We start from the raw sequence: 26462 nt of genomic DNA on the forward strand, positions 1-26462 counted from the left end.
GTTTTGATTTTTTTTTGTATAAACTGACCTGCTCAGCCCGTTCGTATCCTGCATCCTGTTTCTCTGCCTTGACCTGGGGGTGCTTGCCTCCTTCAATCTTCACCTCTCCAGGCTCCAGTTTAGGAACCTTGTCCTTCAATACAGTGTCATCCTTATCCAGTAGGTAGCGTAGCAGGGCGTTGTCCTTTTTCTTGGGGCTCAATGGCTCCTGCTTAGGAGTCATTTCTGCCCCAGAGGCTGTACTACCAGAGCCCTGGGCTTGGTCCTGGCCCATGTCTTTGCCGGTAGCCTCTGCAGTGAGTTTAGCAAGGTCTACAGGTGATGTACTATTCTGCAGCAGTTGGTGGAGAATTTTGTGTTTTTCTTTAAGGGAGGTTGCATGAGAATTCCCTCCTGTGTGGGGACCCCGGGTCCCCTGCCCAGTCTGGTCCTTGCCCTCACCACCTGAGCCAGGGGAAAGGGGTGTCTCCAGTGGTTCTGGTTTGGTGGTGAGCAGTTGCAGTAACTTGGTGTGACCCTTATTGTCATGCACACGGTTATGAAGATCGTGACCCTCAAGGGGCCCGTCCCTCTCGTCCTTGGGCTCAGCAAGGTTGCCATCTGTGTGACCCTGGGTGTGCCCCTGACTCACTTCTGAGTGAGGTCCAAATGAGTCTCCTGTACCACCAGGAGCACTGCTGCCTCCTCCAAGTTTTGACATCAGATGAGTGTTTACTCCTGAACCTGGTGTGACCCCAGCTGGGGAGCCTATTTTCCGGTCTGGAGACCCCAATGTATGTGCATGAGGGGGTCCATGCCCGTGTCCTACACCGTGGCACTCACTAAGGGCTTGCAGGGCTGACAGGGAACTGCTAGTGTAGCTGTTAGAATGTGCAGTAGTCGTGCTACTGCCTGCACCTCCAGTTCCTCCACCACACATCCCCACTGGAGAGGGTGAATGCAGACCTCCTGCTACACGAGGGCTGCCTGCCCCCCCAGGACTCCCTCGGTGCCTGGGTGACAGCATAGAGTTCTGTTGAGGTGGATGGGGGCCCCCGGCCGGGCTTGGACTGGCACGGGAAGGACTGTTCATCCTCCAGTTGGGGCCCTGCTGTGGTGGTTGCATTCCCCCAGTGTGGTTATGTGGTGGGGGACAGCCAAAGCGATAGCCCTGCATATGGCCCCCCATGGCTGCTGGTTCTCTGGGACCAGCAGGGCCTGGAGGAGAGAAAGGCGTGCTGTTGCTGCTGATGGTAGTGTCTTGGCCCTGAGGCCCCGAACCTGGCAAACTGCCTGGGGTTGGAGGAGTCATGGAGGGAGTAGAGGAGTTCATTGGTTTGTTGGCCATCCCTGTGGCCTGATTGCCAGGTCCCATATCCTGGCCCATTCCACATACAGTCTGCTCCCTAGAGGTTAAAAAAAAACCACAATAATACAGTTATTGAGAGACTCAGTAGCAGAGTGGGAGCTGGGAAGACTGCAGCACTAAGCAGTATGAAAATGTTGCTAGGGTTTGATATAATGCAATAAAAATGTGTTTGGTACATTAACACCAGTCATATCTGAATCATATTTGTATTATTTTATGGATCAGTCCCACCTTGGTGGTGCAAACTACACTTAGATAAAGGAAAGGATAACTGCAGACCCAAGAATATTAGCATATCAGCATCAGACAGTCAAGCTTGAGTTGAGATATTATCCTATCCACACAGATTACATGAATGCTGCAGGGCACTAACAGGCTAAAACCTGAAAGTGCACACTGCAGATCCGTCTCTGGCTATCTGAAAGAGTGAATCTAGGAAGACATACCTCTGTAGAATGTGCAGTGACATGTAGAGCTGCGGTTCGTTGGTGGCAGGCGAGCGCACCAATTTGCTCTTGGTGTGGGCCGAGACAATGGTTCCATCAGACAAGGAGAACCGGTAGATGGGACTGAATGCTTGGCCATGGCGGAGAACTGAGGGCACAAGTGTCCTTTTATTAGTAAATATGCACACAAATAAATTAACAGCTTTCTTCTGATTAGCCTGTAAAAGAAGAGCATTAGAAGAAGTCAAGGTTCAAGTGGAAAAACAAAAAGTCAACAGGATATTACCTTCCTGCTGATGTCGCTTGGCAAACGATATTTCTCCATCATTCTGAAGGTGAAACCTCTGGATACAACGCCTCACCAGATCTTCCCAGCCTGGTTTCATGGATGCTCGTAACAGACTGGTATCCAAGGATGTGATTTTGCCTGAGGACCAGATCAAGGTCTTAGACATGGAAGGGGGTTTCTATACAAATACACAAAATGTGGATAGCAAAGCATTGACATAAAGTGGATGTATAAAAAGAGGAGAGGGACTCCTTTTAAAAGTCAACCAGGCTATCTTTAGAGCTCAACAAGTACATCCACACACAGGCACCGGCAGCAGTGTAACAGTTGTCTCTCAGTGGAATGTAATTTAAATGGAGGCGGCAATGCATTTGAAAGGCTGACAAGCATACTGCTACTTGATTGACAGACATAGGGACTGACTAAAGACACTGTCACACTAACATCTATAAATGGGAGCCATTCACAGCATTACACCAACTCCAACAAGCTCTAGAAGGTACAAGAAAATATTTTTATTGAAGTAGTGTTTAGAATGAAAAAAAAAGGAAAACACTGTCAGTCAGGTAAATACGCAGAGGCATACATACAGAGATCTGGGTGGGTAACCAAGCAAATTACTATACGTCAGTGACTAACTAGCTAGTTTTAAATACTGTGTTCAATCCTAAGGGCTATTTTAAAGGATATAATAATCTTTTAATACCTAAAGTGTCGTGTGATGTGATTTACAGGCTCATGACATGAGCAGAAGGCGGAGCTGGGGCTATAATATTCTTTCAATGCTGGGCAAAGCTAAGTGTAACAATCAGTGGGGAAGATGCAATGTAAAATGACTAGTCATGTTAGCCATGCTACATTAATTTACAGTTCCTCGAAGTGTGGCTGGTTTGTGTACCTTGTAGGTCCTGGCGTGTAGTGAAGCTCTCATGTGTGGGAAGCATGGGTCTTTCCTTCGTGGGCACCCTGCGAGCCACGCAGATCAGGCACGACTGAAAGTCTAAAAAAAAAAAGAAAGGGAGGGACAAAAGAGGAGCACGCAGAAGGAATGGGTGGAGGAAAGAAAGACATAACAAAGAGAGGAGAGGAGAGGACGGGGATGTAAATGATGCGACAGAGGGAGGGAAAGAAAATGAAATGCATGTTATTCCCAAGCAGCATAATTAATACAGTTATTAATGAGCATGGGGATCAGGGCTCCGCTCCTTTCATGAGGAGGAGCAGCTATTGCTGGCAAGGGAAATGATGAAGTGTGACCTTTGAAGGTGTGTGTGTGTGTGGATGTGTAAGTGACTGCATGTGCGCTTGTGTGCGTGTCTCCGGCTGGTCTCACCTACAGTGCCATCTCACACTGATGACACCTCCCCTGGCCCAACATTAAAGATTGCTATTGCTCAATCATCACAGTTGCCTCTAACACATGCGCAAATGACACAGCCAAGACCAGAGCTGGGGTGACCCCAAAAAGACTGCCATCTAGCTTTCCCGTGCCAGTAATACCCACAATTCCACACAATTTTGGAAAACACATGAATGCAACAGCTAACAGACAGTTCTTTTTTTGCCTTGTAAACAGAACCTCTTGGGTGGTCTGCCATTTAAATTTGTGAATCTCTGTTAATTTTCTTGCTTTCCTTCTCTTTTCACCCTTCCTGTTTCTGTCTACGGCTGGATAAATTCCTGCAACTGTAGCCACTGATTCTGCCTCACCACTCACATACACACAAACACTCACAACACACCTCTGGCCTGAGTCCTAGTTAGTCTGTTTGCCAAAGTATGGCTGGCAAGCAGCTGGTGCACAAAAGAAGCCAGCAAAGAGAAAAGAGAGGCTTGGGAATGTAACATTTGCATTTTCACTTGTTTTAATTTACCACCGAGCAAAAAAAGGATTGTGGTATTAGATCAAGGGCGATACAACTGACAGCAAGCGATATCACTTCTTTATAGAGGTCTGGAAATTTCTGGATAAAGGATGCGTGTGATGGAAATTTACTAAGACTTCAACATCTCAAGTTCCTGTCCAAAGCCATGAAAACCACAGGAAAAGCCCAGTGACCTCTCAGTGACTGAACACTGTAAGAAGAGCGGAGGCAACATGCAATTTAAATTATTTCCCAGGAAAGGCGAGCAGATGTTTATACAAGCAGCAAATACAAAATGCTGCTTCTTTCTCTCTCTCCACTCTTATACCCTACAAAATACATGTTCATATTCTGCTTTGTTTCGAAGGTTATCCAAAGATTGATTCGCCGTTACGCTACACGATTAAAACACATACTCCCCTCAGAGTCATAAGCCCAGGTTTGTGAGGGATGTAGATGAATTATAGATGAGCTTTAATGACAGCTGCCCAGCCTTTCGTCTCCCTTGTGTCACCTAACTTTTCATGGATGTAAGTTGAGTGGCACCAGCACCAGTTATAACACGATTGTCTACTCATTGTAAGTGTAACTAATAAATACTTTAAACAATATTCCATGGTGATGATTACTTGTAGGATAATTTGTTGATACTTTCTTGATTTTCGTGATCCGGCATCCAAGACTTTTGTAGTGCATGGCATAATAAGATTGTAGTACTGGTTTTAACACATAGAAAAATAATAGTTCAGTGTCAAATGATTTTCCAACTCTCTTTTCTCATACTACCCCCCCCCCCCTTCCCTTCCATACCATCTCCTTCCTCCTTGATGGATTTGGGCTCAGACACGGCAAAACACTGCATGGTCTCATATTTCTGCTGCTGTGGCTCGTGCTCATGCGGCTCGTCCTGGTTCTCGCTGTGTGGATTGACCAGCATTCGACAGTTGAACGTGTGACTGTTCCTTCTTGGACCCTCGCTGGACCATGGGACACCATTGACTACAGGGGAGCAGAAAGGGGGCAAAAGAGGTTTTACAATGTGACCTCCTGGGGAGATCGTATTTGACATTTTTTTTTTTAATGCAGCCAAAATTGAACAACAGAGCAGGGAGATTTGGAGATGTGAGGAGCGAGCCAAGAGGGGCTACCACACTGTGAGTGAAAGACATAATGAGAGCAAGACAGAGAGAATGAAGGCGGAAAGTGTAAAAATGAGAGAGAGCTGTTGCTGGGTAGAGATCTGTCATAATGAAAAGTTGGAGCCCTAAGCCCTGTGCCATCTATCCACAGCCATGTATCACAGCCAGGCCTCCATATGCATGTCCTCTAAAACATCATTGCCAATCTTTCTTCTTCTCTCCAACACTTACACACACACACACAAAGAAGAAAGAGACATGTATAGTCCCACACACACACACACAACTCATTTCACTCTAGCAAACTCCCATCACACTCCATCTGGTTTGTGATCTCATTCAGTGCATTGATAATCTCCCAGTATCTGGGACACAGCCCACTGATCGTTTCCAGGGTACTCTGCTCTGTGCTGCTCTCCCCCCCAGATGGCTAGATGGTACTCAGACCTCAATCCAAAGCACCAGGAGAGAAGGAGAGGAGGACTTATAGCTCCTGATGGGCTGCAGTGATTTAGATCAAAATCACCTCTACTCCTGAAGAGATGCAGAAGTAGGGATTTAAATGGTGTAGATATGACCGAACAGAAAAGGGAAAGAATTACAAAAAATTTTTTTGGGAGGGTTACTAAATGGGAAAGTGAGAACATGAAAATGGGAACTTGGTAAGGGTGTGAGGCAAATGGAGAGATAGAGAATAACAAAAAAAGAAGAAGAGAAGGGGAAGGAAGGGCATGAAATGAGAATATAGGAAGAGCACGATGCTGCTGACAGGGGAGAGAAGCCCAAAAAAGGAAGTTAATTAGCTGAAAAGGGAGGGAGGAAGAGGAGAAGAGAGTGAGAGCAAATGCCTGGGCATTTCATCAGCAAAAGAGAAAACCTATAGGTTCTATGCACAGTGCCAACATTTTAGACAAGCCAGCTTTCCCACATACGCTCTGCAGTGCTTTAACCATAAATTCTTTTACGTTTTAATTTAACTGACATCACTTTTGTAATAACCACCTACAACATACCTGCTTTAACAGAGAGAAGAAGAGAGGTGAGGGTGTTAAGAGGCAATTGAAGCTATGTAAACGTGATGCAACACAGAGGATAAATACGCAGAGTCAGGAAAAGAGGAGGACATGGATTATAAGTGGCACAGAAACTGACAGGTAGGGAAAAAATGGCAAAGTAAATGCTGGCAGGGAAAATAAGCTCCACACTAACCAAGGGATTTAGGCAGCAGGTTCTTGATGAACTCAGCGTGATCCCCGACATGCAGCACGCTGTAGACACTGGTGTTCATCAGCTCTTCCTGGTTGTAGCGAAGATACTGGGTCACATTCTCAGACACAAACACTATGTTGCCTTCCATGTTCACCACAAAGAAGAAGCCATCCAGGGCCTGGAGGGGAAAAGAGAGGTAAGAATCAAGTTTATTTTTCTGTGTGCAGATCAAATCTGACAAAAAACAGTTAACTGTAATTCCCACCAACATCATACAAATAAAAATAATGTATGTATGTGGACATCTCTGTGGACACATATGTGAACAACAACAGCCACAGAAGCCATGTGTGTTTTTTATGCTTGATGTGAGAGGGAATTAATCAAACAATGATACAATTATACCCTGTCTGAGGAGCAGACTGATGTGTATCCCAGTAGTATGAATAGAACGGTGTTAGCTGTCAAAGTGAAAGAGTGGAATTATACTGCAGCTAAACTTTGAATTACAAACCCGCATTAAGGGGCTGTTGATATTGAAATTTGTGATGTGTATATAAGCCAGTATGCGGATACATACTGAAATGTTGTTCAAGTGTTAGTAAACTGTGTAATATGCAGAACATTTACAAAGTGTCTGAAGAGATAATGGTTGGTGCTGGGTACAGATCGTAAACACACCGGTGCAGCTGTCTGATTGGAAGCAGGATAAAAGCATGTGCCTGCAGAGATTGGAGGATGTGAGGGAGGAGCAGCACTTAATTGAAAGAATACAGCCCCAGGTCAGCCATTACACACAAGATGGTGTCAATTAGGCCATCAAATCACCCGGAGCCTTGAAAAGGGAATTCTGGTGCACGTGGAGTGGCAAATGTCGGTGTAATGATAAGACACAGGAGACTCTTCTCAAGGTGTCTGCTCCTCACCTCTGCTTAAATAATCATTACCAAAACACTACACATTGTTAATACTTGTAAAACCTAAAAGCTACCTAAGACTTAGGTATTTGTGTGTTTTTGCTCATCTCACCCATCCCCTACCACCACACCCAGTGCACCACTATAATCAACTGTTTGTATCTAAAACTACACTGTTTCCATTATACATAGCAGGTATACACGTTCATGCTGTGCCTTACCACAGCATACTCTAAAAATACACTTAAGGAGATCTCATCTATCACTGCATGAAGCAGAGCTGTTCCAAAATGCAACAGGGTTGTGTAAGTCCACCCTGTGTGAAGAAAGGCCACAAACTGGACAAGTAGGGCAAACAGAAAGAGTGCAAACACTGTCTAGTGCCAGCACTTGCCTTCCTCCAGACACTATTGCATAATGCTGTTAGCCAATACCTTAATTTACAATGACCTCACTAAATATACACTGTAGAGACGACTTAAGCCATTTTTAAATCATTATACTATAAATAAATACATCGTGATCGCTCTCGCTGTACTGTATCTGTTCTACTTTGCACCTTACCTATTGTCTTGGTTTATGTAGGAAATGGGGAAAATCTGGTTAACGATCCTCTTCTGAGTTATTTAAATTATACTGCCACTATGCAAACAGGGATTCTCTTTTAATGACTTCTTTCTAAATGGTATGCATTTTCTGCATGACAAAGCTACTTACTGTCTTGTTAAAAACAATGCACTCATGCCGTTATAATTTCATTAGATATTTATTGATTTAAATTATAATGAGCCAACTAATTGGATGTGTGGAAAAAGTCATACACACAAACTCAAACCAAAACAATTCATGCCACACAACAGAAATCCTATGTAGTGGGACTTGCTAAACCATAAACCACAGCAGTCATGTGACAAACAAGGCTGCAGCTCCCAGAAGGTTAAAGCAACAGCACACTAATGTTTCTTCACTGCCTGCTCTGCGCCTGAATGAGAGTGGGCAGCGGACAGCCTGGGAGGAGGGGTCACAGGGCGAGTGGGTGCATTTCCTGCCGACAGCCATTCTCCTCAGAGCATCATGTAATGAGCCCAGGCTGGCGGACAGGGGGACATGGCTAGAGCGGAGCGGGTGTGAATGGAGGATCGCTGTGTTTTGGGGCTGCTGACAGATGGGAAAGCTTGCAGGCTGCACCGGGCTATATTTAGCCGTGAGTTAGTATGTCGATTCAGTGACGCTGGACCAGGAGAGCTATAAATATTCCATGACAGGACAGATCTAGCGGCGAATGAAGAGAAGATGGGGAGGGAGAGAGAAAAGAGAACTGAACAAGAGAAAGAAAGAGAAAGGGAGGGAGGAAATGAGTGAGAGCACAGACTGAATGGACTGATTCATTCGCCAGGCTGTTGCTTTCTTTCCCATTATATGTAAGCACTTCAGTGGCCCTTCGCGGTACAACGAGGCCATTGCTCTGCTCGGTGATTTACAGCCAATCAGGGGCAGATACAAGATGCTGGCAGCTTTTACTTCACACAGCTACTCTCACACACAACCACTACTGGCCCATTTGTGATTGTTCTCTGTGGATGGCACTCTTCATTATATACCAATCATGATTTAAAGAGGAGAGTGTGTCCTATGTGAGTGTTGGGATGAGTGTTCAACGTGGCACACTTCAGTTTGAGTGTAGTATTTCACAACATTTTCCTCACCAGATATGACACTATGAGTAAGAAACATGCCCTCTACCCACCTCCAGCATCATTGGTCCCAAGGCATCTTTGTCAATCACACTTTGGCCTGTTGATGAGACATCAGCCTTCTGTACCTCCTCTTCATTTGCTGCTGCAGCTTTTTCTGTTAACAGAAAATTAAATAACATTTAAGTTTGTGCATTGGACATCGCATCCAGTCCTGGTTATGAAACAGGTTTTCACTGTGATTTTGGCAAAGAAAACGGCACCACGGAACATTAAAACCTGCAGATCCATGAAGAAGAAAAAAAAAAGAGGCAGAGGCAAACAATTTTACAATTTTCCTCCTGAAAGTGACGCACATACTTCAAAGAGACTACTTGTTGACAATCGTTTTTTAACAAGATCCCATACAGTTACAAAACAAACACATTTGGTCCCTTTGTCAAAATGTGGCTGTGGCTCAAACCCAAGCAGAGAGCAGCAGCGTGAAAGGCTGTGTGACATTTGTTACAGTATGAGTGTAGGGCAGCTGAAAAAAAGGCAAGCTAACTGTGGTTCCATATAGGACAGCAAGGTGCTGCAAAGTATTCAAGCAGCAGTCTATCTACAAAGTAGATGATACACTCATCTAAATTAAACCAAATTATTAAATAATAATACAACTAATATCTGGTTTATTACTTAATAATCTATTACCTAATATACCAAAATATAATTTACAAATTCTGCAATGGGTTTAGAGTATCCTAGAAGCTCCTGTACCTGCACTCTGGTGCTTTGCATTTGTCCACGTGAGTGGGTTAATAACCATGCAGAGAAGCCTTATGTTCGGAGAGTAGGCTGCCCTACTTTTAGAGCTGATGATGAGAGGCGGAATATGAGTGGGCTGTTGGGGGGGACACATTTAACTGTCGCACCATGCCAAGGAAAGGGCTGACCATATGGTGAGAAAATATTGTGATGAAAAGCAAACAAAATCGTGTCCTTCTCTCTTTTTGGGAGGAGTATAGATGTGTGAACGCTCACACAAATGCAGGTTTCCCTGAGCTCTGTGGGCTTGTGCAACACCCTACAGACCCATATTCATCTCTTTCAGCATTAATGATGTGTGCATCAGCAGGACCTCTCCAGGCCCAGCAGGGCCCAGTAGACCAGCACAGCTGCCCTGGGTACAGACCCATCACTCAATGTCAGTGTGGCCCTCACCGGCTTTCTGTCTGTCTGCAGAACTGTGCCACAACTAGAGGGAGGAACAGATCCATTATAGAAGGTAGTAACATGTACTATAAACTCTTTCCCCCCTTCTTATAATTAACAATTTACTGTATTTTCACAAACACAGTGAATAAAAACAACGAGTTGAGAATACTGAACTACTATTTTACATATCACTGTTGCCAATACAAAGTGTACAGGCTGCTGTAAAACAAATAGCTATGCCATATCAAGCCCATGCTAAGCTTTGTCATCCTAATTTAACATGTATGCAGACAGCATGAGGGGAACAACTGGAATAAATTAACAGCTTTCAGTAGGAGGCAGTTTTTTTCCTAAGCACGTCATAACTGCATTGAACTTCTGTGCAGGAAAGCGCAGTCATTAAGTCACCAAAAAGTAATGCCTAAATAAATCCAGAATAACACACACACACACACAAAGAAGAGCTACAGTTAAAAAGATGCACCAAACAACCCACACATTGATGGTACATCACACTAAACAAATAAGGTGTGATAAAAAGAACAACTAGTAAAGTAATTGTGAGCATCTATTTTAAGCATTCATCAAGTTTCCAGCATCTATATTTGTAAACAATGAATGGCTCTTTATTGAAACTATGGAGTTTTCCACATGACCACTGATGTATAGAGAGCAGCCATCTGTAGTTACAGCCTTCAGAAGCACCATGGCAGTGACTGACTGTCACTCTTGCAAAGAGTGAACAAAAAAAATAATAATGCAGAGGGGAAGGGTCGAGGAGGGAAAATGGAACAGACAGTAGCTGGAGATTTTTGCATCACACTGCTTACCATTACATAAGACTTGGCTCTGTGAGTCACATAAAACAAGATGACCTCATCAGCTGGTGTGATTAATACACACGTCGAGTGGGTCACCCTTTGTCTACCAGTCATTCAAGCTGCTTTTTGTGCGCATTGTCAAAGTCTAAGTTTCTGTTTGCCTTATTAATTAATTCAAAATGTTTTTTGAGCTCCATGTTGATGGAAGAAAAAAAACAGGCTTTCATTGTTCTAGATCTGTTAAAGTCAAAATGAAAAAAGACAAATGTCGACCAATTACTAACGACTACTAAGGTGGCATCTACACTTGAACACATTTGCCTGTTGTGGCCCTGAACATTGGGACATGGGAAAGACTGGCAGTCATCAAGAAGCTGCTTTTCTTCATGAATACTATATGATGATAACATTAAATCAACTGTGTTGCTCCTGAACAGCAACATCTTTTACAGCAGATCCTAGACCATAAGATCAACATCGTGCCACCTGTAGCACTCCCAGCAATACTTCAACCCAAAGAATTCACCCGAATATTCAGTTTTTTTCAGAGCTTATGCAGCAGCCATAAACTCTCACTTTCAGGTTAGGCTTGGTTTATGTCATAAAAGCTGAAGGGAAAAACTATGGGACTTCTAACGAGACAGGAGCTCAGGTAAATTGTGTATATTCTTTACACTATTGGAGCCATCACTTCGACAAGTTCAGAAAAAAAAGGTGTCAAAAACATTTTTTCACTCGTACCTTGCTCCTTTATTTGTCTGATTTGTTTCACAGTTTCCTTCAGGATTGCACATTTGTCAGGCTTGACATTGAAGTTGTCGATATCGTTGAAGTTGGCAAAGATCAACTCGGCAAGCTCTTCAATGTATTTGTTCTCATGCTCGCGGTTGCGCTTCTCGTTACTCCGCTTGGGACTGAAAAGACAAAAAAATAACATTGGGGGGGGGCACTGTTAAGAAAGGGGGGGCAGCAGGGATCGTAATGCTACTCTTGGGCAGCAAAGAAAATTCATGGTACAAACACATCTCTTCATATGACTAAGAAGCCCTTATTTTTCATAGCTGCAAACCTGGGGGGGGGGGGGTAAGGGAGGTGCAAGGCAGGAGTCAAGTATGTTTTAAGTGACTTATATATATCTCTAGGGCCTTTTCAGTACGCTAACATGGTGCAGTGCCTCAATAAAGAAAACCTACATTCTTTAGCTGTTGTCAACAGATTAATTATGCAGATATAGAATACATTCTGCGACAGTGCTCCAGGGTTAGCTGTCACAACAGCAGAGTGCTGTGGGTAAGTGCTGCACATTCAATTCAACTTATTTGTATAGTGAGGTTGAACATGTATCTGACCTTTGCTGCATGACAATGACGTTAAAATGTATGCGATTAAATGCAGCAATAAAACACAGTCCTTGAAACTTTGACTTACCTAGGTCCTAGAAGTTCAGTAGAACATTCTTTGCGTTTTCGCGACTCTGCCCTGGCAGGGTCAGATGAGTTTTCACCAACTCCACTCATCCTCAATGCATATCAGCGTCTGGAATATAAACACACAGAAGCAAGGCGATTTAAACGGTGCTTACAAACTCGACTCTAAATTCCAACACACTTCTGTAGAAAAACACCTGTGCATGTGTGTACATGCCAACATAGACATGATCTGCATACAACTCACACACAACCCTGTGGGAACACAAGCCGATCCACTCCAGGAGAAATGAGTGAAAATGGAGCGGAGGAAGAGATTCAATCATTTCTCTCTGATGGCGCAGCTCTCCCCAGAGAGACTGAAATGAGAGCACGGCGCTTTGCCCACAGCACCAGACTGCGTGCACAACCATGTACCAAGAAAAACCCATTCGTTACATGAAACCCAGCAAAGCCAGCTCACATTAAGGGCAGACTGGGTTTACAATGACAACATGCGTTCATCTGTACAAAATGCCTTAGATGGCTTCGCCTGTACTGGTGTCACTCCAAACACAACTGTTGTCTGCTCCTGTTGAGACTATGCAGCAGTGTGTAAGATGTTAGTAAATAAGAAATCGTGCTGAGATGGCTTTGTTCTGACACTCGACTCTCTTTTAGTTACTAACAACCCCCCACCAACTGCTATCCTGGGATTTTTTTCTCCATATGAGATTAAATGTCATTAGGTCACTGTGGTATAAATTTGCACTGTCATTAATTTAAACACAACAAGGCTGGAGCCTTTGGAGGCAAGAGCGAGTTTGCCCTTCATTCTGCATGGCAACATGCCTTTAATTCTGCTCCGACTCTTACCCTGAGAGTCACCACAGGCTGAAACTAATGCCACTAAATGAAAGAGTATCAATTATTGATCAAAGTAATGTCTTATTAATTACCACCATCATCTGAAAATCTGATGGTGGCTAATGGACTTCTATATAGGAAAACATCTATTGCATACAAGATGTTGGCAAATAAATGGTGGCATTTTTTTTTAAATGTTCTTATTTTTAATTATGCATTCCATGCCTTATTCAGATATTCAGATTTAACATTTATCAAGGGGCTAAAAAATCCCATTCTCTTTACACAGTTGCACAAAAACTGTACATGTATGATGGTACACTGTAAAAAAAAAAGAGACAAAAAAGCACTCACTATCACTGTTACACTGCAGGAATTCATGTCATTTTGCTTCCATTTGGACTAAGGTTAGACACAAAAGTATTAAACAAAGTATTAAACAGCAGAAGAAAGGTGGACAAATAGCCTGCCACTCACTTTTTTCTATGTTGGCTTATGATACCAGAGGTGAAGTCCTGAGAGATTTATTTTCTGAGACTATTATTACATCACTTAGTAAGTCCAGTGTATCTTGCCTGAGTTTCTGCAGTGGAAAGCCACCTTATCTTTGGTCTAGGGTTTACACCTTTTTGCTTTGAGTGGGCTATAAAGGGCAGGAAAGGAGAGAGGATAACCACCGAGAGTGAAACCTAGAGAAAGGAAAATGAAAGTCTTTCCTCTGCCTCTGCACAGTGACCAAAGTTGGGGCATGCTGTGTAGTGATACACACTCTGCCACTCTAACCATGGAAACGGCTATGACACACACCGCTCACTGCACAGCCATTACATAAGGAGGAACAGAGTAGAGAACAACACAATGTAGAGCACAGTGGAATAGCATAGCTTGGCAGAAGCAGGCTACACTAAAAAGAGAGATAGTGACCATGCAAACTTGAGTCTGGCTCCCTCCTGGCCTGGAGTGACCTACTTTAAAATAATGGTAGGGTCGGTGTTCAAATGGATGAAGTCAAAGCAATGGTGGTTGGCTAGAGATGCAGAGGAGACTCTGAAGGGTAAACACATTCTGTTGACAAGTGACTTGAGTACTATTGTTGGCCTGTACAGTGAATGGACACATAAAGGTACACAAACGTGTGCATATGTCCTTGTATGAAGCTTTTCTGAAAGCCATCAGGGTGTCTTTATGCCATGGGACTGTGCTGTCCACTGAAAATATAACAGTCTCTGTAGCAGAGGTTATGTGATTTTATTAATGACAACAGAAACAGGCCATTAAACTCTAATAGCTAAGTGTTACTCTCTGCTCCTATTGGTTGTCCCTGGGCTTTCAAGCACAAGTTACCATGGGGATTCAAGACCTGATTGGTTGCATCTGTCCCGCTGGGCCAGTTATGATTGGTTGCCTCCATCTCCTTGACACGGCAGTAATGATGGGTCATTGTACGTTGAGACAAATAAGAGGGGCTGGAAGTACAAGGCACGTCTCAATGACACCAACACAGACAGCCAGACAGCCTGGAAAGCAGGCTGGTAGGCCATATTCATTGCTGTGAGGTCTGATTTTTAGAGGAATTTTTTTAATCCTAGAAAATGCCCCGAATCCCTGGGCAGCTATAAACAGCTGGGCACCACTAACAGGACAGAGTTAATTGTCAACATCAGCCACTAAGGGAGAGTTTATCACAGGCCACAATAGGAGAATGATGGCATGCACCTTTCATGTGTTTTTCATCATTGACATCATAAATTCTCAACCTTATCCCCTTAGCTTTAGAGCCAAAACATATCAGAAAACAGGTGTTGTTCTGATGGTATGACTGAATGACTCAACCACACACTCAGACGTCAGAGCAGTGATGTACATGATGAAAATGGAGATGACACAGACAATCATGTTTATGGCTCTAATATGCAGGTAGAGCTGAGCAGAATCCATTATGATGCCAACCAATCTGCTACACCCATACAGAATAAATGATTTAATCACACTTTCTGTTAAAATGAAAGATTTACAACTAAATATCAGGCATTAGTTAATCATAATATTTACACCCGATTTCCTTCATGCACTTGTTCACTGTACACTAGAAAGAAGGTTGTTAAAGGGACAACAAATGTAATGACTACATTATATTTTAACGTGGGCCAGATTAAAAGCTGCTGTAACATGACTGATAAGGGATAAAAGATTTATCTTTTAATACACCTTTGCTGGGTGCTGATAACACTCACTCAAAGCATTATGGTAAATGAGGGGTTGGGCAAGTAACCTCATTACATATAGGAGTGATTGGCATAATCTGCAAGGCATCCATCAACTTTACACATCATCAAGCTGTCAGCTCATTAACTTCATTAGTACTGTAAGTAGGAACATATGGTCCATCAGTCATTAAAGGCTACCTTCTGTTAAGCATAGATGAAGGGAAATCAGTTTAAGGCTAAATGAGGGTTGTCCAGACTGACACAGGAAGAAAGAAAGCACTAACACTTGTAAAATACTATTCTTTAAAACTCAACACACTTCAAGTAATAAGGGGGAGTACCTTGACATATGACAGGTAAAACCATGCAGGAAAAAAACCTGGGTTTATGTAGTCAGGTTCTGATGTTGTTCAGCAATGATTTCTACATGTGCAGCTCACAGAATACCCTCCATGTCTGACACCTTCCAATCAACTGGAAATACTTGTTTTGTTAAATTAAGGGGTGGTGCCTCAGACCCAACAGTAATGATGGTGGTTTTTGCGTTAACATATACATAAAACATATCTGCAGGCAAACGGAAAGCAGTATGAAGCTGTTAAAGTCTGTGCAACAACATTATTAACACACCCGCTTGTTGTGAATTCCCCAGTTCTCTAATATAAAACAGCTCTTCCAGGCGATGTTCAGAAAGATACAAGACTCATAGTGCATGTGAAAATCTCACCAAGAAAAAAAACATATGATCAGAGAGTCTAGCAAACAAAGACTGTTTGTTTTTTCATGCTATTCCCAAACACTAGGCATATTTATTAGCCTCTATGACATCCATATTTAAACAGGGAATGCCTTTAACACAGCTAGTCTGGCTGACAATCACTGGGAATGTCTGACTTGAAACAATGCTGGGGTCATGAGGTTTATTGGACCAGATACTCCTCCATACTACCCTGAGCTGCGATGAGTGTAGGTCTCCACTTCCATCAGTGTAGTAAACACCTCTCTCCTCCACACATACTAAGAAGACTGCAAACATATTTGTGTGCTGACAGGTTAGCTCTGCCAGTGTAAACAATTCTCACTTCATCACAGGTTTTCATCTTATCATATCTGTGTGACTGATTCACGAGGCTAAATGAGGGGCAAAGTTATTAAACCAACGCGACAGTCACAACACTACCTCAGCAACACAACATTTATGACTTTCCATAATCAAAACCTGTTTATCAGATTAGACCTGCACATCATGAAGAACACAAACAAAAGCTTGGACAAAAAAAAAATCAATTGACTTTGAGAGTACTAGGTGTACTTCAGGGAGGTGATCATAGATGTGTGTCATTGCTTATATCTTAGGTGTCACAAGAGCAGGCTCTCCAGGACTGAGCTGGAGCCAACCAGTCTGGCGAGGGAAGAATGCTGCTTCTGTCGCCGCTGAGGGTGCTGGAGGCGACATTTCCTCCTGTCAAACTCAATCTGTTACAATCTGTACATGATATCAGACTCATGCAAACACCACAAAACCACTTATCTGCACATGTGAGGCTGTAACAACCTAATAAAAAAACTTTTTAACAGTGCAAGGCAAAAAAACAGTGATGCCACACTGCAGACTTGACATGATGATGACTTGACAAAGTGCTCAGGATGGCAGTTTGCAGTTATCATCCACATTTTATTATGTCCTACATCCGCTCTGACAGGACCATGGTCTGCTTTGGACCGCAAATGAGTTGAGTCACATGCCACATGCAGTTTTACCACATGTATCGTAGAAATGTAAATATAGACCTCGTCGGGATTCAATTTTCACAGTAAGAGGTAAACATACATATCACCAACGGGGGCTTCAAATGCACTGAATCATCAGTTCCAGTCATAATATAATGGAGGGAAAATAGGGATGCACTGGGGGAGAAAGAAACCGGTGTCTGATTGCCAGGGGGAGAGGGCATGTGCCAGTGTGCCATTCCTGTAATCATGTGGGTTAGCAGGGCTTTGATTATAGACACACCCAGTGATTCTGGAGCTCACAGAGTGCAGGGCATGAGTATGCATTAAACTGCATCAAAAGCTACTGAGGAAGTGTTTGAAGTCTCCTGCACTATAATAATGAGGGCCCTTCCAGAAAGTGCAAAACCTCTGTGGGGCACTGAACAATGTTTCGCTGGGGTGTAATCTGTCCTCACATGGCTTCTTGGCACAACAGGCCCCGAGAGAGAAATGGAGAACAAGAGTGCACCAATAAAGAGTGCTTCTGGAGGGCTGCAACATGGGCCATTTATTTCCCGCAAACTGAAGAGGAAATCATGACAGGGGAGGGGGCCCAGAGGACCTGCGTCTTCTCATTTTACGTCTCAATGTTGGGTGTGAAGAAGTGCTGAAAGCGCCAAAACACACAGAAACATGTTGGAATCATGTAAGATGGTATTAAGAAAAACATGCATTTAAAAACAATATCAATTTCAGCAGAATGCAATGTGGGTGGGGTCTGCAGTGAACTCTGGCCTTGCTGACAGCTGCTGTTACCTTGAACCAGATGTTGTGATATTAGGTTTGGGTCAGGGGTAAGGTAGAGGGAGATGGAAGGGAGGAATGTGATGATGGATTCAAAGAGTTTGAGAGCAATAAGACATTGAACCATTGAGCCTTGGGTGAATATAACAATGCTTGAGTGATGGACATTTGAACATAAACATGTTGAGGAATTAGGTGGTGAAAGTGATCCTGAGGCAAACATTAAGTTAAGAGTGATGCAGAACAAAGGAAACAAAATGAGGTCAAAAGTGTTTTTCAATGAGAAGGTTCAAGTATTTTAAGTGTTTAAGAGGCTTGGTGTCAAATGCACATATAAATTAAGGAAGTGGTGTAAAGAAGAGCGAAATGGAAAGATTAATTAAATTAATTAATATTAATCAAATCATTGTTTCCATCAAGCTTAAGGATTCATGCAGAAATATTGTGAGGTTATTTACTTATTGTCAGAAGCTGAACATGACAAATATACTGTAGCACAATGTGTTTTAAATACATGAAATATGTATAAATATTATAAACTAAACTATGCTCATCTATGATCATTATCTTTGGCCTTTTTATGTTGTCTGTCAACACATGGTGGGTGAGTTCTAGCAAAGTTACATCAACTACATCTCATACTTCTAAATGTTATTTTGCATTAGCTATGATTACCGTTTTATCAACCAGCATGTGAACAACAACTGCAGTTTGTTAATGTTTTGCAGTTACATCACTGGTTCATGGGCAAACTCCAGGCAGTTTCAAGCTTACAGGTGGAGAATTATAGGCTGAGAATTGCTGTAAAGCAAGGAAGAAGAAAAGGGTGCAGGATATGGTGATACCTTACACACACATAAACAAACCCTTGCTGGTGCAGTCAGAGAGATTTACCTGCCCCCACTCAAGAGTTTGTCTTCAACAGAATCACTGCAAGGTAATGGCTCTAAAGTGCTAGAGCATAATCAACCCCACCCCCCTCCCCCCTTTACTGAAAGCTGATCACACTCATCAATCTTTAACGGTGGCAGTGACTTCAGGATGTCGCAGGATGGGAAGGAGAGGGCTTTTTGTATAATAAGCACAGAAGGCTGGCCTTTGGCTGTCAGGAACACTCAGAGAGAAGAAGATTGGTGGGACAGGTAAGCTGGGGTGTCAACTACCAGAAGATGGCAGAAATGATCAACTGGTATGGAAAAGCAACACGCTAGTCAACAATTTATTTGCAGCTCACAATGCCAGAGGTGGGCTTCAGATATCACAGCAGAATTAAGCTTAGTGTATAAAAAACAAAGGGAGACTCTATGCTGATCTCTCTGGGTTCTAAAGTACACACGTTCTGATCAGTACATGAAAAAGAAAAAAAAATCATTTCACTAACTGCAACCAGAAACCTGCAAACAACCTATTGTTGTAAGGATACGTTCACTCAAGAAATTGTGTTGCAAGAGCTGCTGGCAGCACAGAGCTCCGAGAACACATTCTAGCCAGCACCAACTGAACTGTGACCTGTAAGACTAACAGAACCTCACAGACAGAATTCACTCGTGAGGCTTTTAAGATGGATGAATGCTACGGACCAACGGGACCAGTGGATAAAGCCCTCACATTTACAAAACCACCTGATCTGGACACCATCACACACAAAGAAATGGGTCAAGCAAGAGGTATGTAGAAATCAGGGGAGAGCATTCAGCCAACTTCATAGCGATATCTGTACCCGTGAGACGAGATCCTTAAAAACACTGTCCAGTGTTCTAACTAGGAAAACACTTAGAATAGCATATAAAGGCAGCACTTTCCTTAGTTATTAGCACAGAGGAGCAAGCAAGAGTCCAAATCTCAGTTTGAAAAAGTTCCAGATATTTGTTTTAACTTTGGTGCTTGCATCATCAGACTGTACAGTTGGCTGTTCTGTGTTTAAACAGGGAGAATCTTTCTGCCATATTGCACAGTAGAGTTGCGTAAAAGGAGAGTTGGCCGTGGCTATGATTCTCACCTTGGTTTCAGTCCAGAGAGTCCCTCAGGCCATTGCTGCAAGACGATAATGCTAGGAAACCTTTATGCATCATCCACTTCTCCCTGCTGAAAGAAAGGACAGCAGAATTGGGATATACAGTCCGCAATGTGAATCAGCACAACTTTCACTACAAAGGCAGAACAGTGTTTAGTGCCAGTATGGTTTAATACTATGATGAAGATGTAATAAAAAAATGAATCTGTGGATGACACTAATGATTCTTGCTGTTAAGAGTTTTTTTGCCAAAAAATGGCAAAAACCATTGACAAGCCCAAGGACGGACCCTATCCCCTGCAGCAAAGATGCTTGGGTGTGCCAAGGTGTTCCATTATTTTAAAACCCAACAGTGGACAACTAGCAAGCTCAGACAAACTCTTTTTAGAGTGACAGCTATTCAGTTAATTTGATGTTCTTCCAAGTTATTCTAAATGTTTAAATGCTGTTTGCAATGAGACAGCACAGAAGTGTGAGTTATCTGTCAACAGATCTTTTCATGCACTCTGGGACCTCATGCTTATTACATAGTGGAACACTGTGTGCCTTCTAATCGTGGCATACGATTAATTAGACCAGAAAAAAAATCAATTTTAAGTCATATCCCCACTTGGATAATTACATAAAAAAACTACTAACTATCAACTCCAAAAAGGACTCAGTCGGCTTTTATGCTCAATTCGGATTTTTTTGGTATTTACAAAATAATACGTGACTGCTACCACTCTCCTGTGTGAATGGACTGCGGCCCTGAAGTGACCCGCATGCACAGAAGATGACACAGCGTCACACAATGTGTGCTTGTGTGGCTTTGTTTAAGTTGATGTCCGATCGTAGCTAACATTACATTACAACCAAATAATATTAAGAAGAACGCAGAGAAGGAAGAGAGCAGTAGCTGCGTCTACATCTAACGTCTGTACAGAGATGTGTGGGTGCGGAGGTGTTGGGATAGTGATGTGACTGCTTTTACCGACACTGACTTCATTCATAATTTCAGAATGACGAGAACCTTTGAATACGTCTGCGAGCACCTTTCTGTATCACTTTCATGGCAAGAGAGTCGACATCTCCCTCATCTGTGAGCAAGCGCGTTGGAGTTGGGCTCTACTTCCTGGCAACAGGCGCTTGTTGCTAACAACACCGCTTGTCTGCCCGCTCCCGTGTCGCAGAATTGTGATGTCTGTCGCCTTTCACTGACGCAAAAGTCGGATATATGTTGCATAGCCGTTCAGACTGAGGTCGCATTGCAAAAAAATCTGATACATATCTGATTTAGGACCACATATGAAAGTGGTCTGGGTCGGATATAAAAAAAGTGGAATTGAGCTGTCATGAAAATATCGGATACAGGTCACATATGGGCAAAAAAAAATTGGATTTGGGTCACTTTAGCCTGCAGTCTGAACGTAGCCTTAGAAAGAAAAACTTTCTATGAAAGACTCCTGTAGCCTCATGAAGGTGATTTTCTCTCAAACACATGCCCAGAATGAAGGCAGCTGAGGAATTCACTCATGTGATGCAACGTGCTGACATAAGAGTAAACTCACTCTCCTTTTAAAGAGGTGCATAGCTAGAAGCCATGTGGGAGATGATATTCAGTGATAGTCAGTACCCTGATCTGCACACTGCACATTAGAAAACACAGCGAAGGTGATCAAACATATTTTAGCCATGACAAATAAGTGTACTGTCAATGTGATCTGTGATGAAATTTTAGAATTTTGTATTCTCTTAACTTCACCTTCCTCTTTTCCTTTTCCTGCAGGCTCTTAGTTTTCATCCTCTAGAGGAATTTCCTCCAAGCTTTAATGCTGTCACATGCTCAGTCTCAGTCCAGTCCTTGATCTGTGCACTGAGTGACAGAAGAAAGCAAAGTGTGAAAAGACTCCATTGAGCTAGTTAAGAGTGATCATATTTAAATGGCTAACTGAATCAGAAAACATCAAACTGACAGTTCTATATTTAAATGAGTTTTGTCATTGATTAGAAGATGCAACTGAACATTGTAATTTCTTAGAAAAGTGGCTCGAAATTGGCACCAAAAGGAGAAATAACAGGTAGTGTCACTACACAAAATATAATTTTACAATACAAACAAGCAGCACTGACTCACATCTGAGACTAATGAATTTAAATTCTGTTACTTGGAAAGTTAATGCCCTCGGTGACTTCATATGGCCTGGAATGAGTGTCTATTATACATCACACTAAATAGTAAACCAGCTCAACCATTTCAATGTGACACGATCGGCCGTAGCCTGTTGGTGACATTCGTGGTGTGATCCAAGACCGGTGGCAAGTCATGCCACACGTATTCATGCCCATGCAAATGATCTTGAAGGACTGGAGCAGAAGACCTCCTGAGGAAAAGTCTGTGTTGCTTTAGACCTGAGGAGCCTTCAGTCTTTGAAAGGCTACTCTAACTTGGCACAGAAGTGTTGAATGACACATGGTGTAGCCTCAACAAAAATACACAAGCCTGCCAACCCTGTCACTGAGCTTTAACAGCAGCATTAATTTAGTTTCATGTTACCCTTGTACACTGGCATGATACAATTAAAGCCACTTGTTAACCCTCTGATTACCTTGTCTTATTTAAACAGACATTTTAACTAAGATGCAAGAAATACTGCGCTCAGCAAAACTAGTAAGTGCTTGACAGTCACACGACAAAAAAAGCCTTGGAAATTTTGTGAGCACAAAAATGTTTATTCAAATCTATTTCAATTGTTGTAAAATAGGCAGAAATCACAGAAAGCCAACTTTTTAAAATGCTTTACAACTGTGTGAGGTGCAGACTTTGTACTGCAGTGGAAAGTGAGTCCAGAGTGGCTAAAAAAGTTCCAGGGAAGGAAAAACCTAGAAAAGGTCTCTGGGTTTGAGAGGGTTAATAAAACCCCAAAATATTAGAAGTCACAAATATGGCTAAAAACAAAGAAACATACATGTATGCAGTAAAGCTCACCCAATTCCGTCACTGGATCATGGGAATATTTCTTTCGACCAATACACTGACAGTCCAACCATCTGTCTGTATTTAGAAGGAGGTCAAAGATCACCAGGTTAAAAGTTCAAGCTCCCCTTTAAACAGAGTACAGCCAATTTAACCATAACTGGTAATAGATAGTTTCATTATGCAGAACAAAAACCTCACGTTATCCTTAATGTTACGAAAAATAATCCCAAATGATTTAAGGTGAAACTAAAACCACTTACGCACCGAAACTGAGTGTAAAAACTCACTATGAACTGCAGATTTCTCTTCCAAGTTCATACAGATTTAAACCGAAAAGGTGTCTTAAGACACAGACAGTGGTCTACAAGAGGTGAGCAGAGAGGGTGCTCGATACCAAACTTTGGGAATAGCTGTGTGATCTTTTCATTCTTACAGAGCTGGCAACATAATCTGAGTGGAAGCGTTTGTCACCTTAGGCTGGGCTAACAATGCTAATGAGCCAGCTAATCAGGTTCACATAGGACAAAGGGTAGATGGTTCATGTGCTAGAAATTGACCATAATGGTCAGGTCACTGAAGGGCTAAACACAGAGGGACCTTTGAATGGTCCACTAATGGCTGTCAATTCAATAAGAATCAAGGCTGATGTCTAACCAAATGAATACCTGGCCTTTTAGCTTTACTCACACCAAGGTTTGGTCAAGATCCTCTTCCTGTCCCCCATCAATAAAATCTGGTCTATCTGGTGTGGTGGGGGGGGGGGGGAATGCTACAGAAAACAAAAACTGATTATTCAGCTACACAGACGTATTGCTCAGATATTATCTTGATACAGAAAATGTTTGTTTTGCCACAAAGGGGTTGTGGTAAGTGGCAGCAGTTTATAAAACCCACAAACTGACAATGTAGCCTACTCAAAACACCTAAAGGGGCTTTGTGATAGATAGAACATGACAATGGCACAACTGCACTCCCAAACCAGACCCAACCACAGGTCAACAATTAGAAAATAACATTTAAGTTCTTGTCAGTAGCATTCCCTCAAGTGTGCACACTTGGTGAGGAAGAGAAATAATTTTTTAGAAGATTTCGGCTACGCTGTGCCTTCTGATCATCACCTCTGTCACAGCTGATGTAAAACAGGGTGTCGGGAATGGATTCTTTGAAAATGCCTTAATCCCAGACACCTGTTCTTTAATATCAGATAAAAGGATGATTATTGTGATGCAGTGACAATTAAAGGTTTTGAAAACTTGGTCCATTGGTTGTGATCTACAGGCACAGTGCAACTGCATTTTGTCTGACAGGGCAATAAACCTTACTGCCTCAGTTATTTTTTGGGATGCCCCAGAACAAAGCACTTGATACGTCAGCAGAGGAATGCGGTTGTGCTGGGTTTCTCTGGAGAGACGGTAACTGTACAGCTTAAAAGCACAACATTCACATAACATGTTTGTGTCCTGTATGCCTTGCAAATGCAAATATTAGGATCTAATTAGTTCCTAATAGTCAAAATGTGCAGCGTTCAATTTTAAAATCTTTTGTAAAAAGAGGAGGTGATAAGGAAATGAAGGACTATTCTATTCAGCATCCTTACATAAAAAAACACTATTACGTATTCAGCAGGCCCATGCAGATGCAAGCCTTTGCAGGTGCCCTTACATCTGTTGCTCAAATAGCAACAGCTCGCTCCTTCAGCTGTGACCTCAGTGATGAACACAAATGTGTAAGTGCCATAATGAGAGTGATAAGACTTGTTGTAAAAAGTGAGTCAGTAACAAGAGAAAGTAACTGTGTGTGGCTAAAACAGCCATGGAAATGTAGAGGTGTGTGAGTGGAGAAAAGAGTGAGCAGGAAGAATTATTAACAAGCAGCGCTAACATTTTAAAGATGATCTTGAGCTTATCTTGTGACTGCTCTGTATGTCAACATCTATTGTGATTTTGTATGTGTGTCCTCCATTTTTTATTGCCTGTCACAGTTTTGTAAGGAATTGAGGCTGTACAGTGGAAGCAGACTCAGGATAAGGAGGTGCCATGTTAGCACAGAGGGGAGGGGAAGAGAAGATCAGCTGACACAACTATGTCACTTTATCAGCCAAAGACTGAGACATTGTGACAAGCTAACGCACACGGCAAACGCAGACACACAGTCCGACCAGCCTACAAAATACGACTAAACAAAGCGGTGCCGTTTAATTTTAAATGGGTTTAGCAAATACAACAGAGAAAAAACAAGGTTTATACTGTCTTCTGCTATACCAAACTAAAATGTGAGCATGGCAATAACCTGTGGAGCACATTTAGGGGGATGACTTTAAACCCCAGCATTACCTGATTAAGAGGGCAGTTGCTCTGACAGTGGAACATGTAATTGGACGAGACAGAGCAAAGAGGCAAGTGAAGCACCCTTCTCTCGCTCCTGCTCTGCCATTCTCTCCAATAATGCAGTCCCCTGCTGAAATACAGGTCAGGTGGACCCAACATCTAAGGCTATTTAACCTTTATTTAGCAGCGACTTCAGAGTCAATAAGAGAAAATAAGATGTTCTCAGGCTGGAGTTCCTGAAACAACCAGGGCCAGGCTGACTCATACAAATAGCATATTATTCTGACTATATGATGGTTAATGAACAAAAACAGTATGTGTGCCAATCCACGTCAGACGCCTTCCTTAACACTGATGACACCTTATCTAAATTTTCAGTTTATACTGATGAAGATACCATGGCACTCCACTTCAACAAATAAAGATGTTGATATTCAGCTGGTGTAGCAGAAGCATCATGGCTCCGGCTCGCCTGTATAATTTCATCTCCTTTGTTTTGAACTCTACTGTTTTTGTTTTGACAGCTCACATCCTCAGGTGCCAAAACCACCAATCTCTGGAATGAAGGCATGAATGAAAACACTTTAACATGCAAACAAACATGCACGCTGCCATAATCCATGAGGGACAGACATCAACAACCTGACTGCCCACCTGTTAGGGGAAACATTTAATTGAATCTTGAAAACTTTCACTGCTCCATAGAAGAACTAAATATATTTATTTATCCGTGTTGGTATTTGTAGCATAATTATATATAAAAATGGGAAACATCGTTAAATAGTCCTGGAACTTTCTGATAGAGTTATTTGTTAAGTGTTAAAGGGACTAATATGGCATGTCTTTATCCAAGAAAACTATTCTGCAAAAATCAAAAACGCATGAAAGAATCAGACCTGGGTGCAATATGTATTCCTCCATTACAATGAACACAAAATAAAGCAAATAATAAGCCTCAATGTCTGCAAGCTGCGAGCATCTTAAATAAAATGGGTCACTACGAGCAAGATTTGAAATTATATGAATTTCGTGACTAATTGATTGATCTTGTCAGTTAGTCTATAAAAATAATACATTGGTGAGACGATGCCTGTGGTCCACCTTCTGTCTGACGTGCTGGTTTACATGCACACCATGTTCACCTATTCATACTGGTCGTTTCAATCGCCATTTATTTTGGAAGTTAATGGGGCGTGTATGAGGCTCGTGAACCTGTGCAAGCGTTTATGTTTTGTGATTA

The 26462-nt window shown here is 42.4% G+C and overlaps 1 protein-coding gene across 6 annotated transcripts in view; it reads right to left on the reverse strand.

Annotated features, from left to right (window-relative positions):
* Window positions 1–26462, reverse strand: part of ncoa2 (nuclear receptor coactivator 2) — a 44483-nt gene that overhangs the window by 12092 nt on the left and 5929 nt on the right. For 2 of the 6 annotated variants that reach the window (XM_028432594.1, XM_028432589.1), the window contains exons 2-11: window positions 19922–20007; window positions 12354–12461; window positions 11667–11839; window positions 8961–9064; window positions 6297–6474; window positions 4759–4947; window positions 2982–3083; window positions 2081–2221; window positions 1795–1942; window positions 29–1385 (exon numbers count right to left, since the gene is read on the reverse strand). In XM_028432594.1, the coding sequence (XP_028288395.1) occupies window positions 29–1385; window positions 1795–1942; window positions 2081–2221; window positions 2982–3083; window positions 4759–4947; window positions 6297–6474; window positions 8961–9064; window positions 11667–11839; window positions 12354–12442 (2481 nt within the window). In that variant the 5' untranslated portion in view covers window positions 12443–12461; window positions 19922–20007. Of the gene's footprint in view, window positions 1–28; window positions 1386–1794; window positions 1943–2080; window positions 2222–2981; window positions 3084–4758; window positions 4948–6296; window positions 6475–8960; window positions 9065–11666; window positions 11840–12353; window positions 12462–19921; window positions 20008–21680; window positions 21792–26462 lie in introns of all 6 variants that reach the window. The other 4 variants (XM_028432591.1, XM_028432590.1, XM_028432592.1 and 1 more) reach the window with 4 other exon arrangements.

The sequence above is a fragment of the Parambassis ranga genome, chromosome 20 (assembly GCF_900634625.1).
Source record: "Parambassis ranga chromosome 20, fParRan2.1, whole genome shotgun sequence".
Classification (NCBI taxonomy): Eukaryota; Metazoa; Chordata; class Actinopteri; family Ambassidae; genus Parambassis; species Parambassis ranga.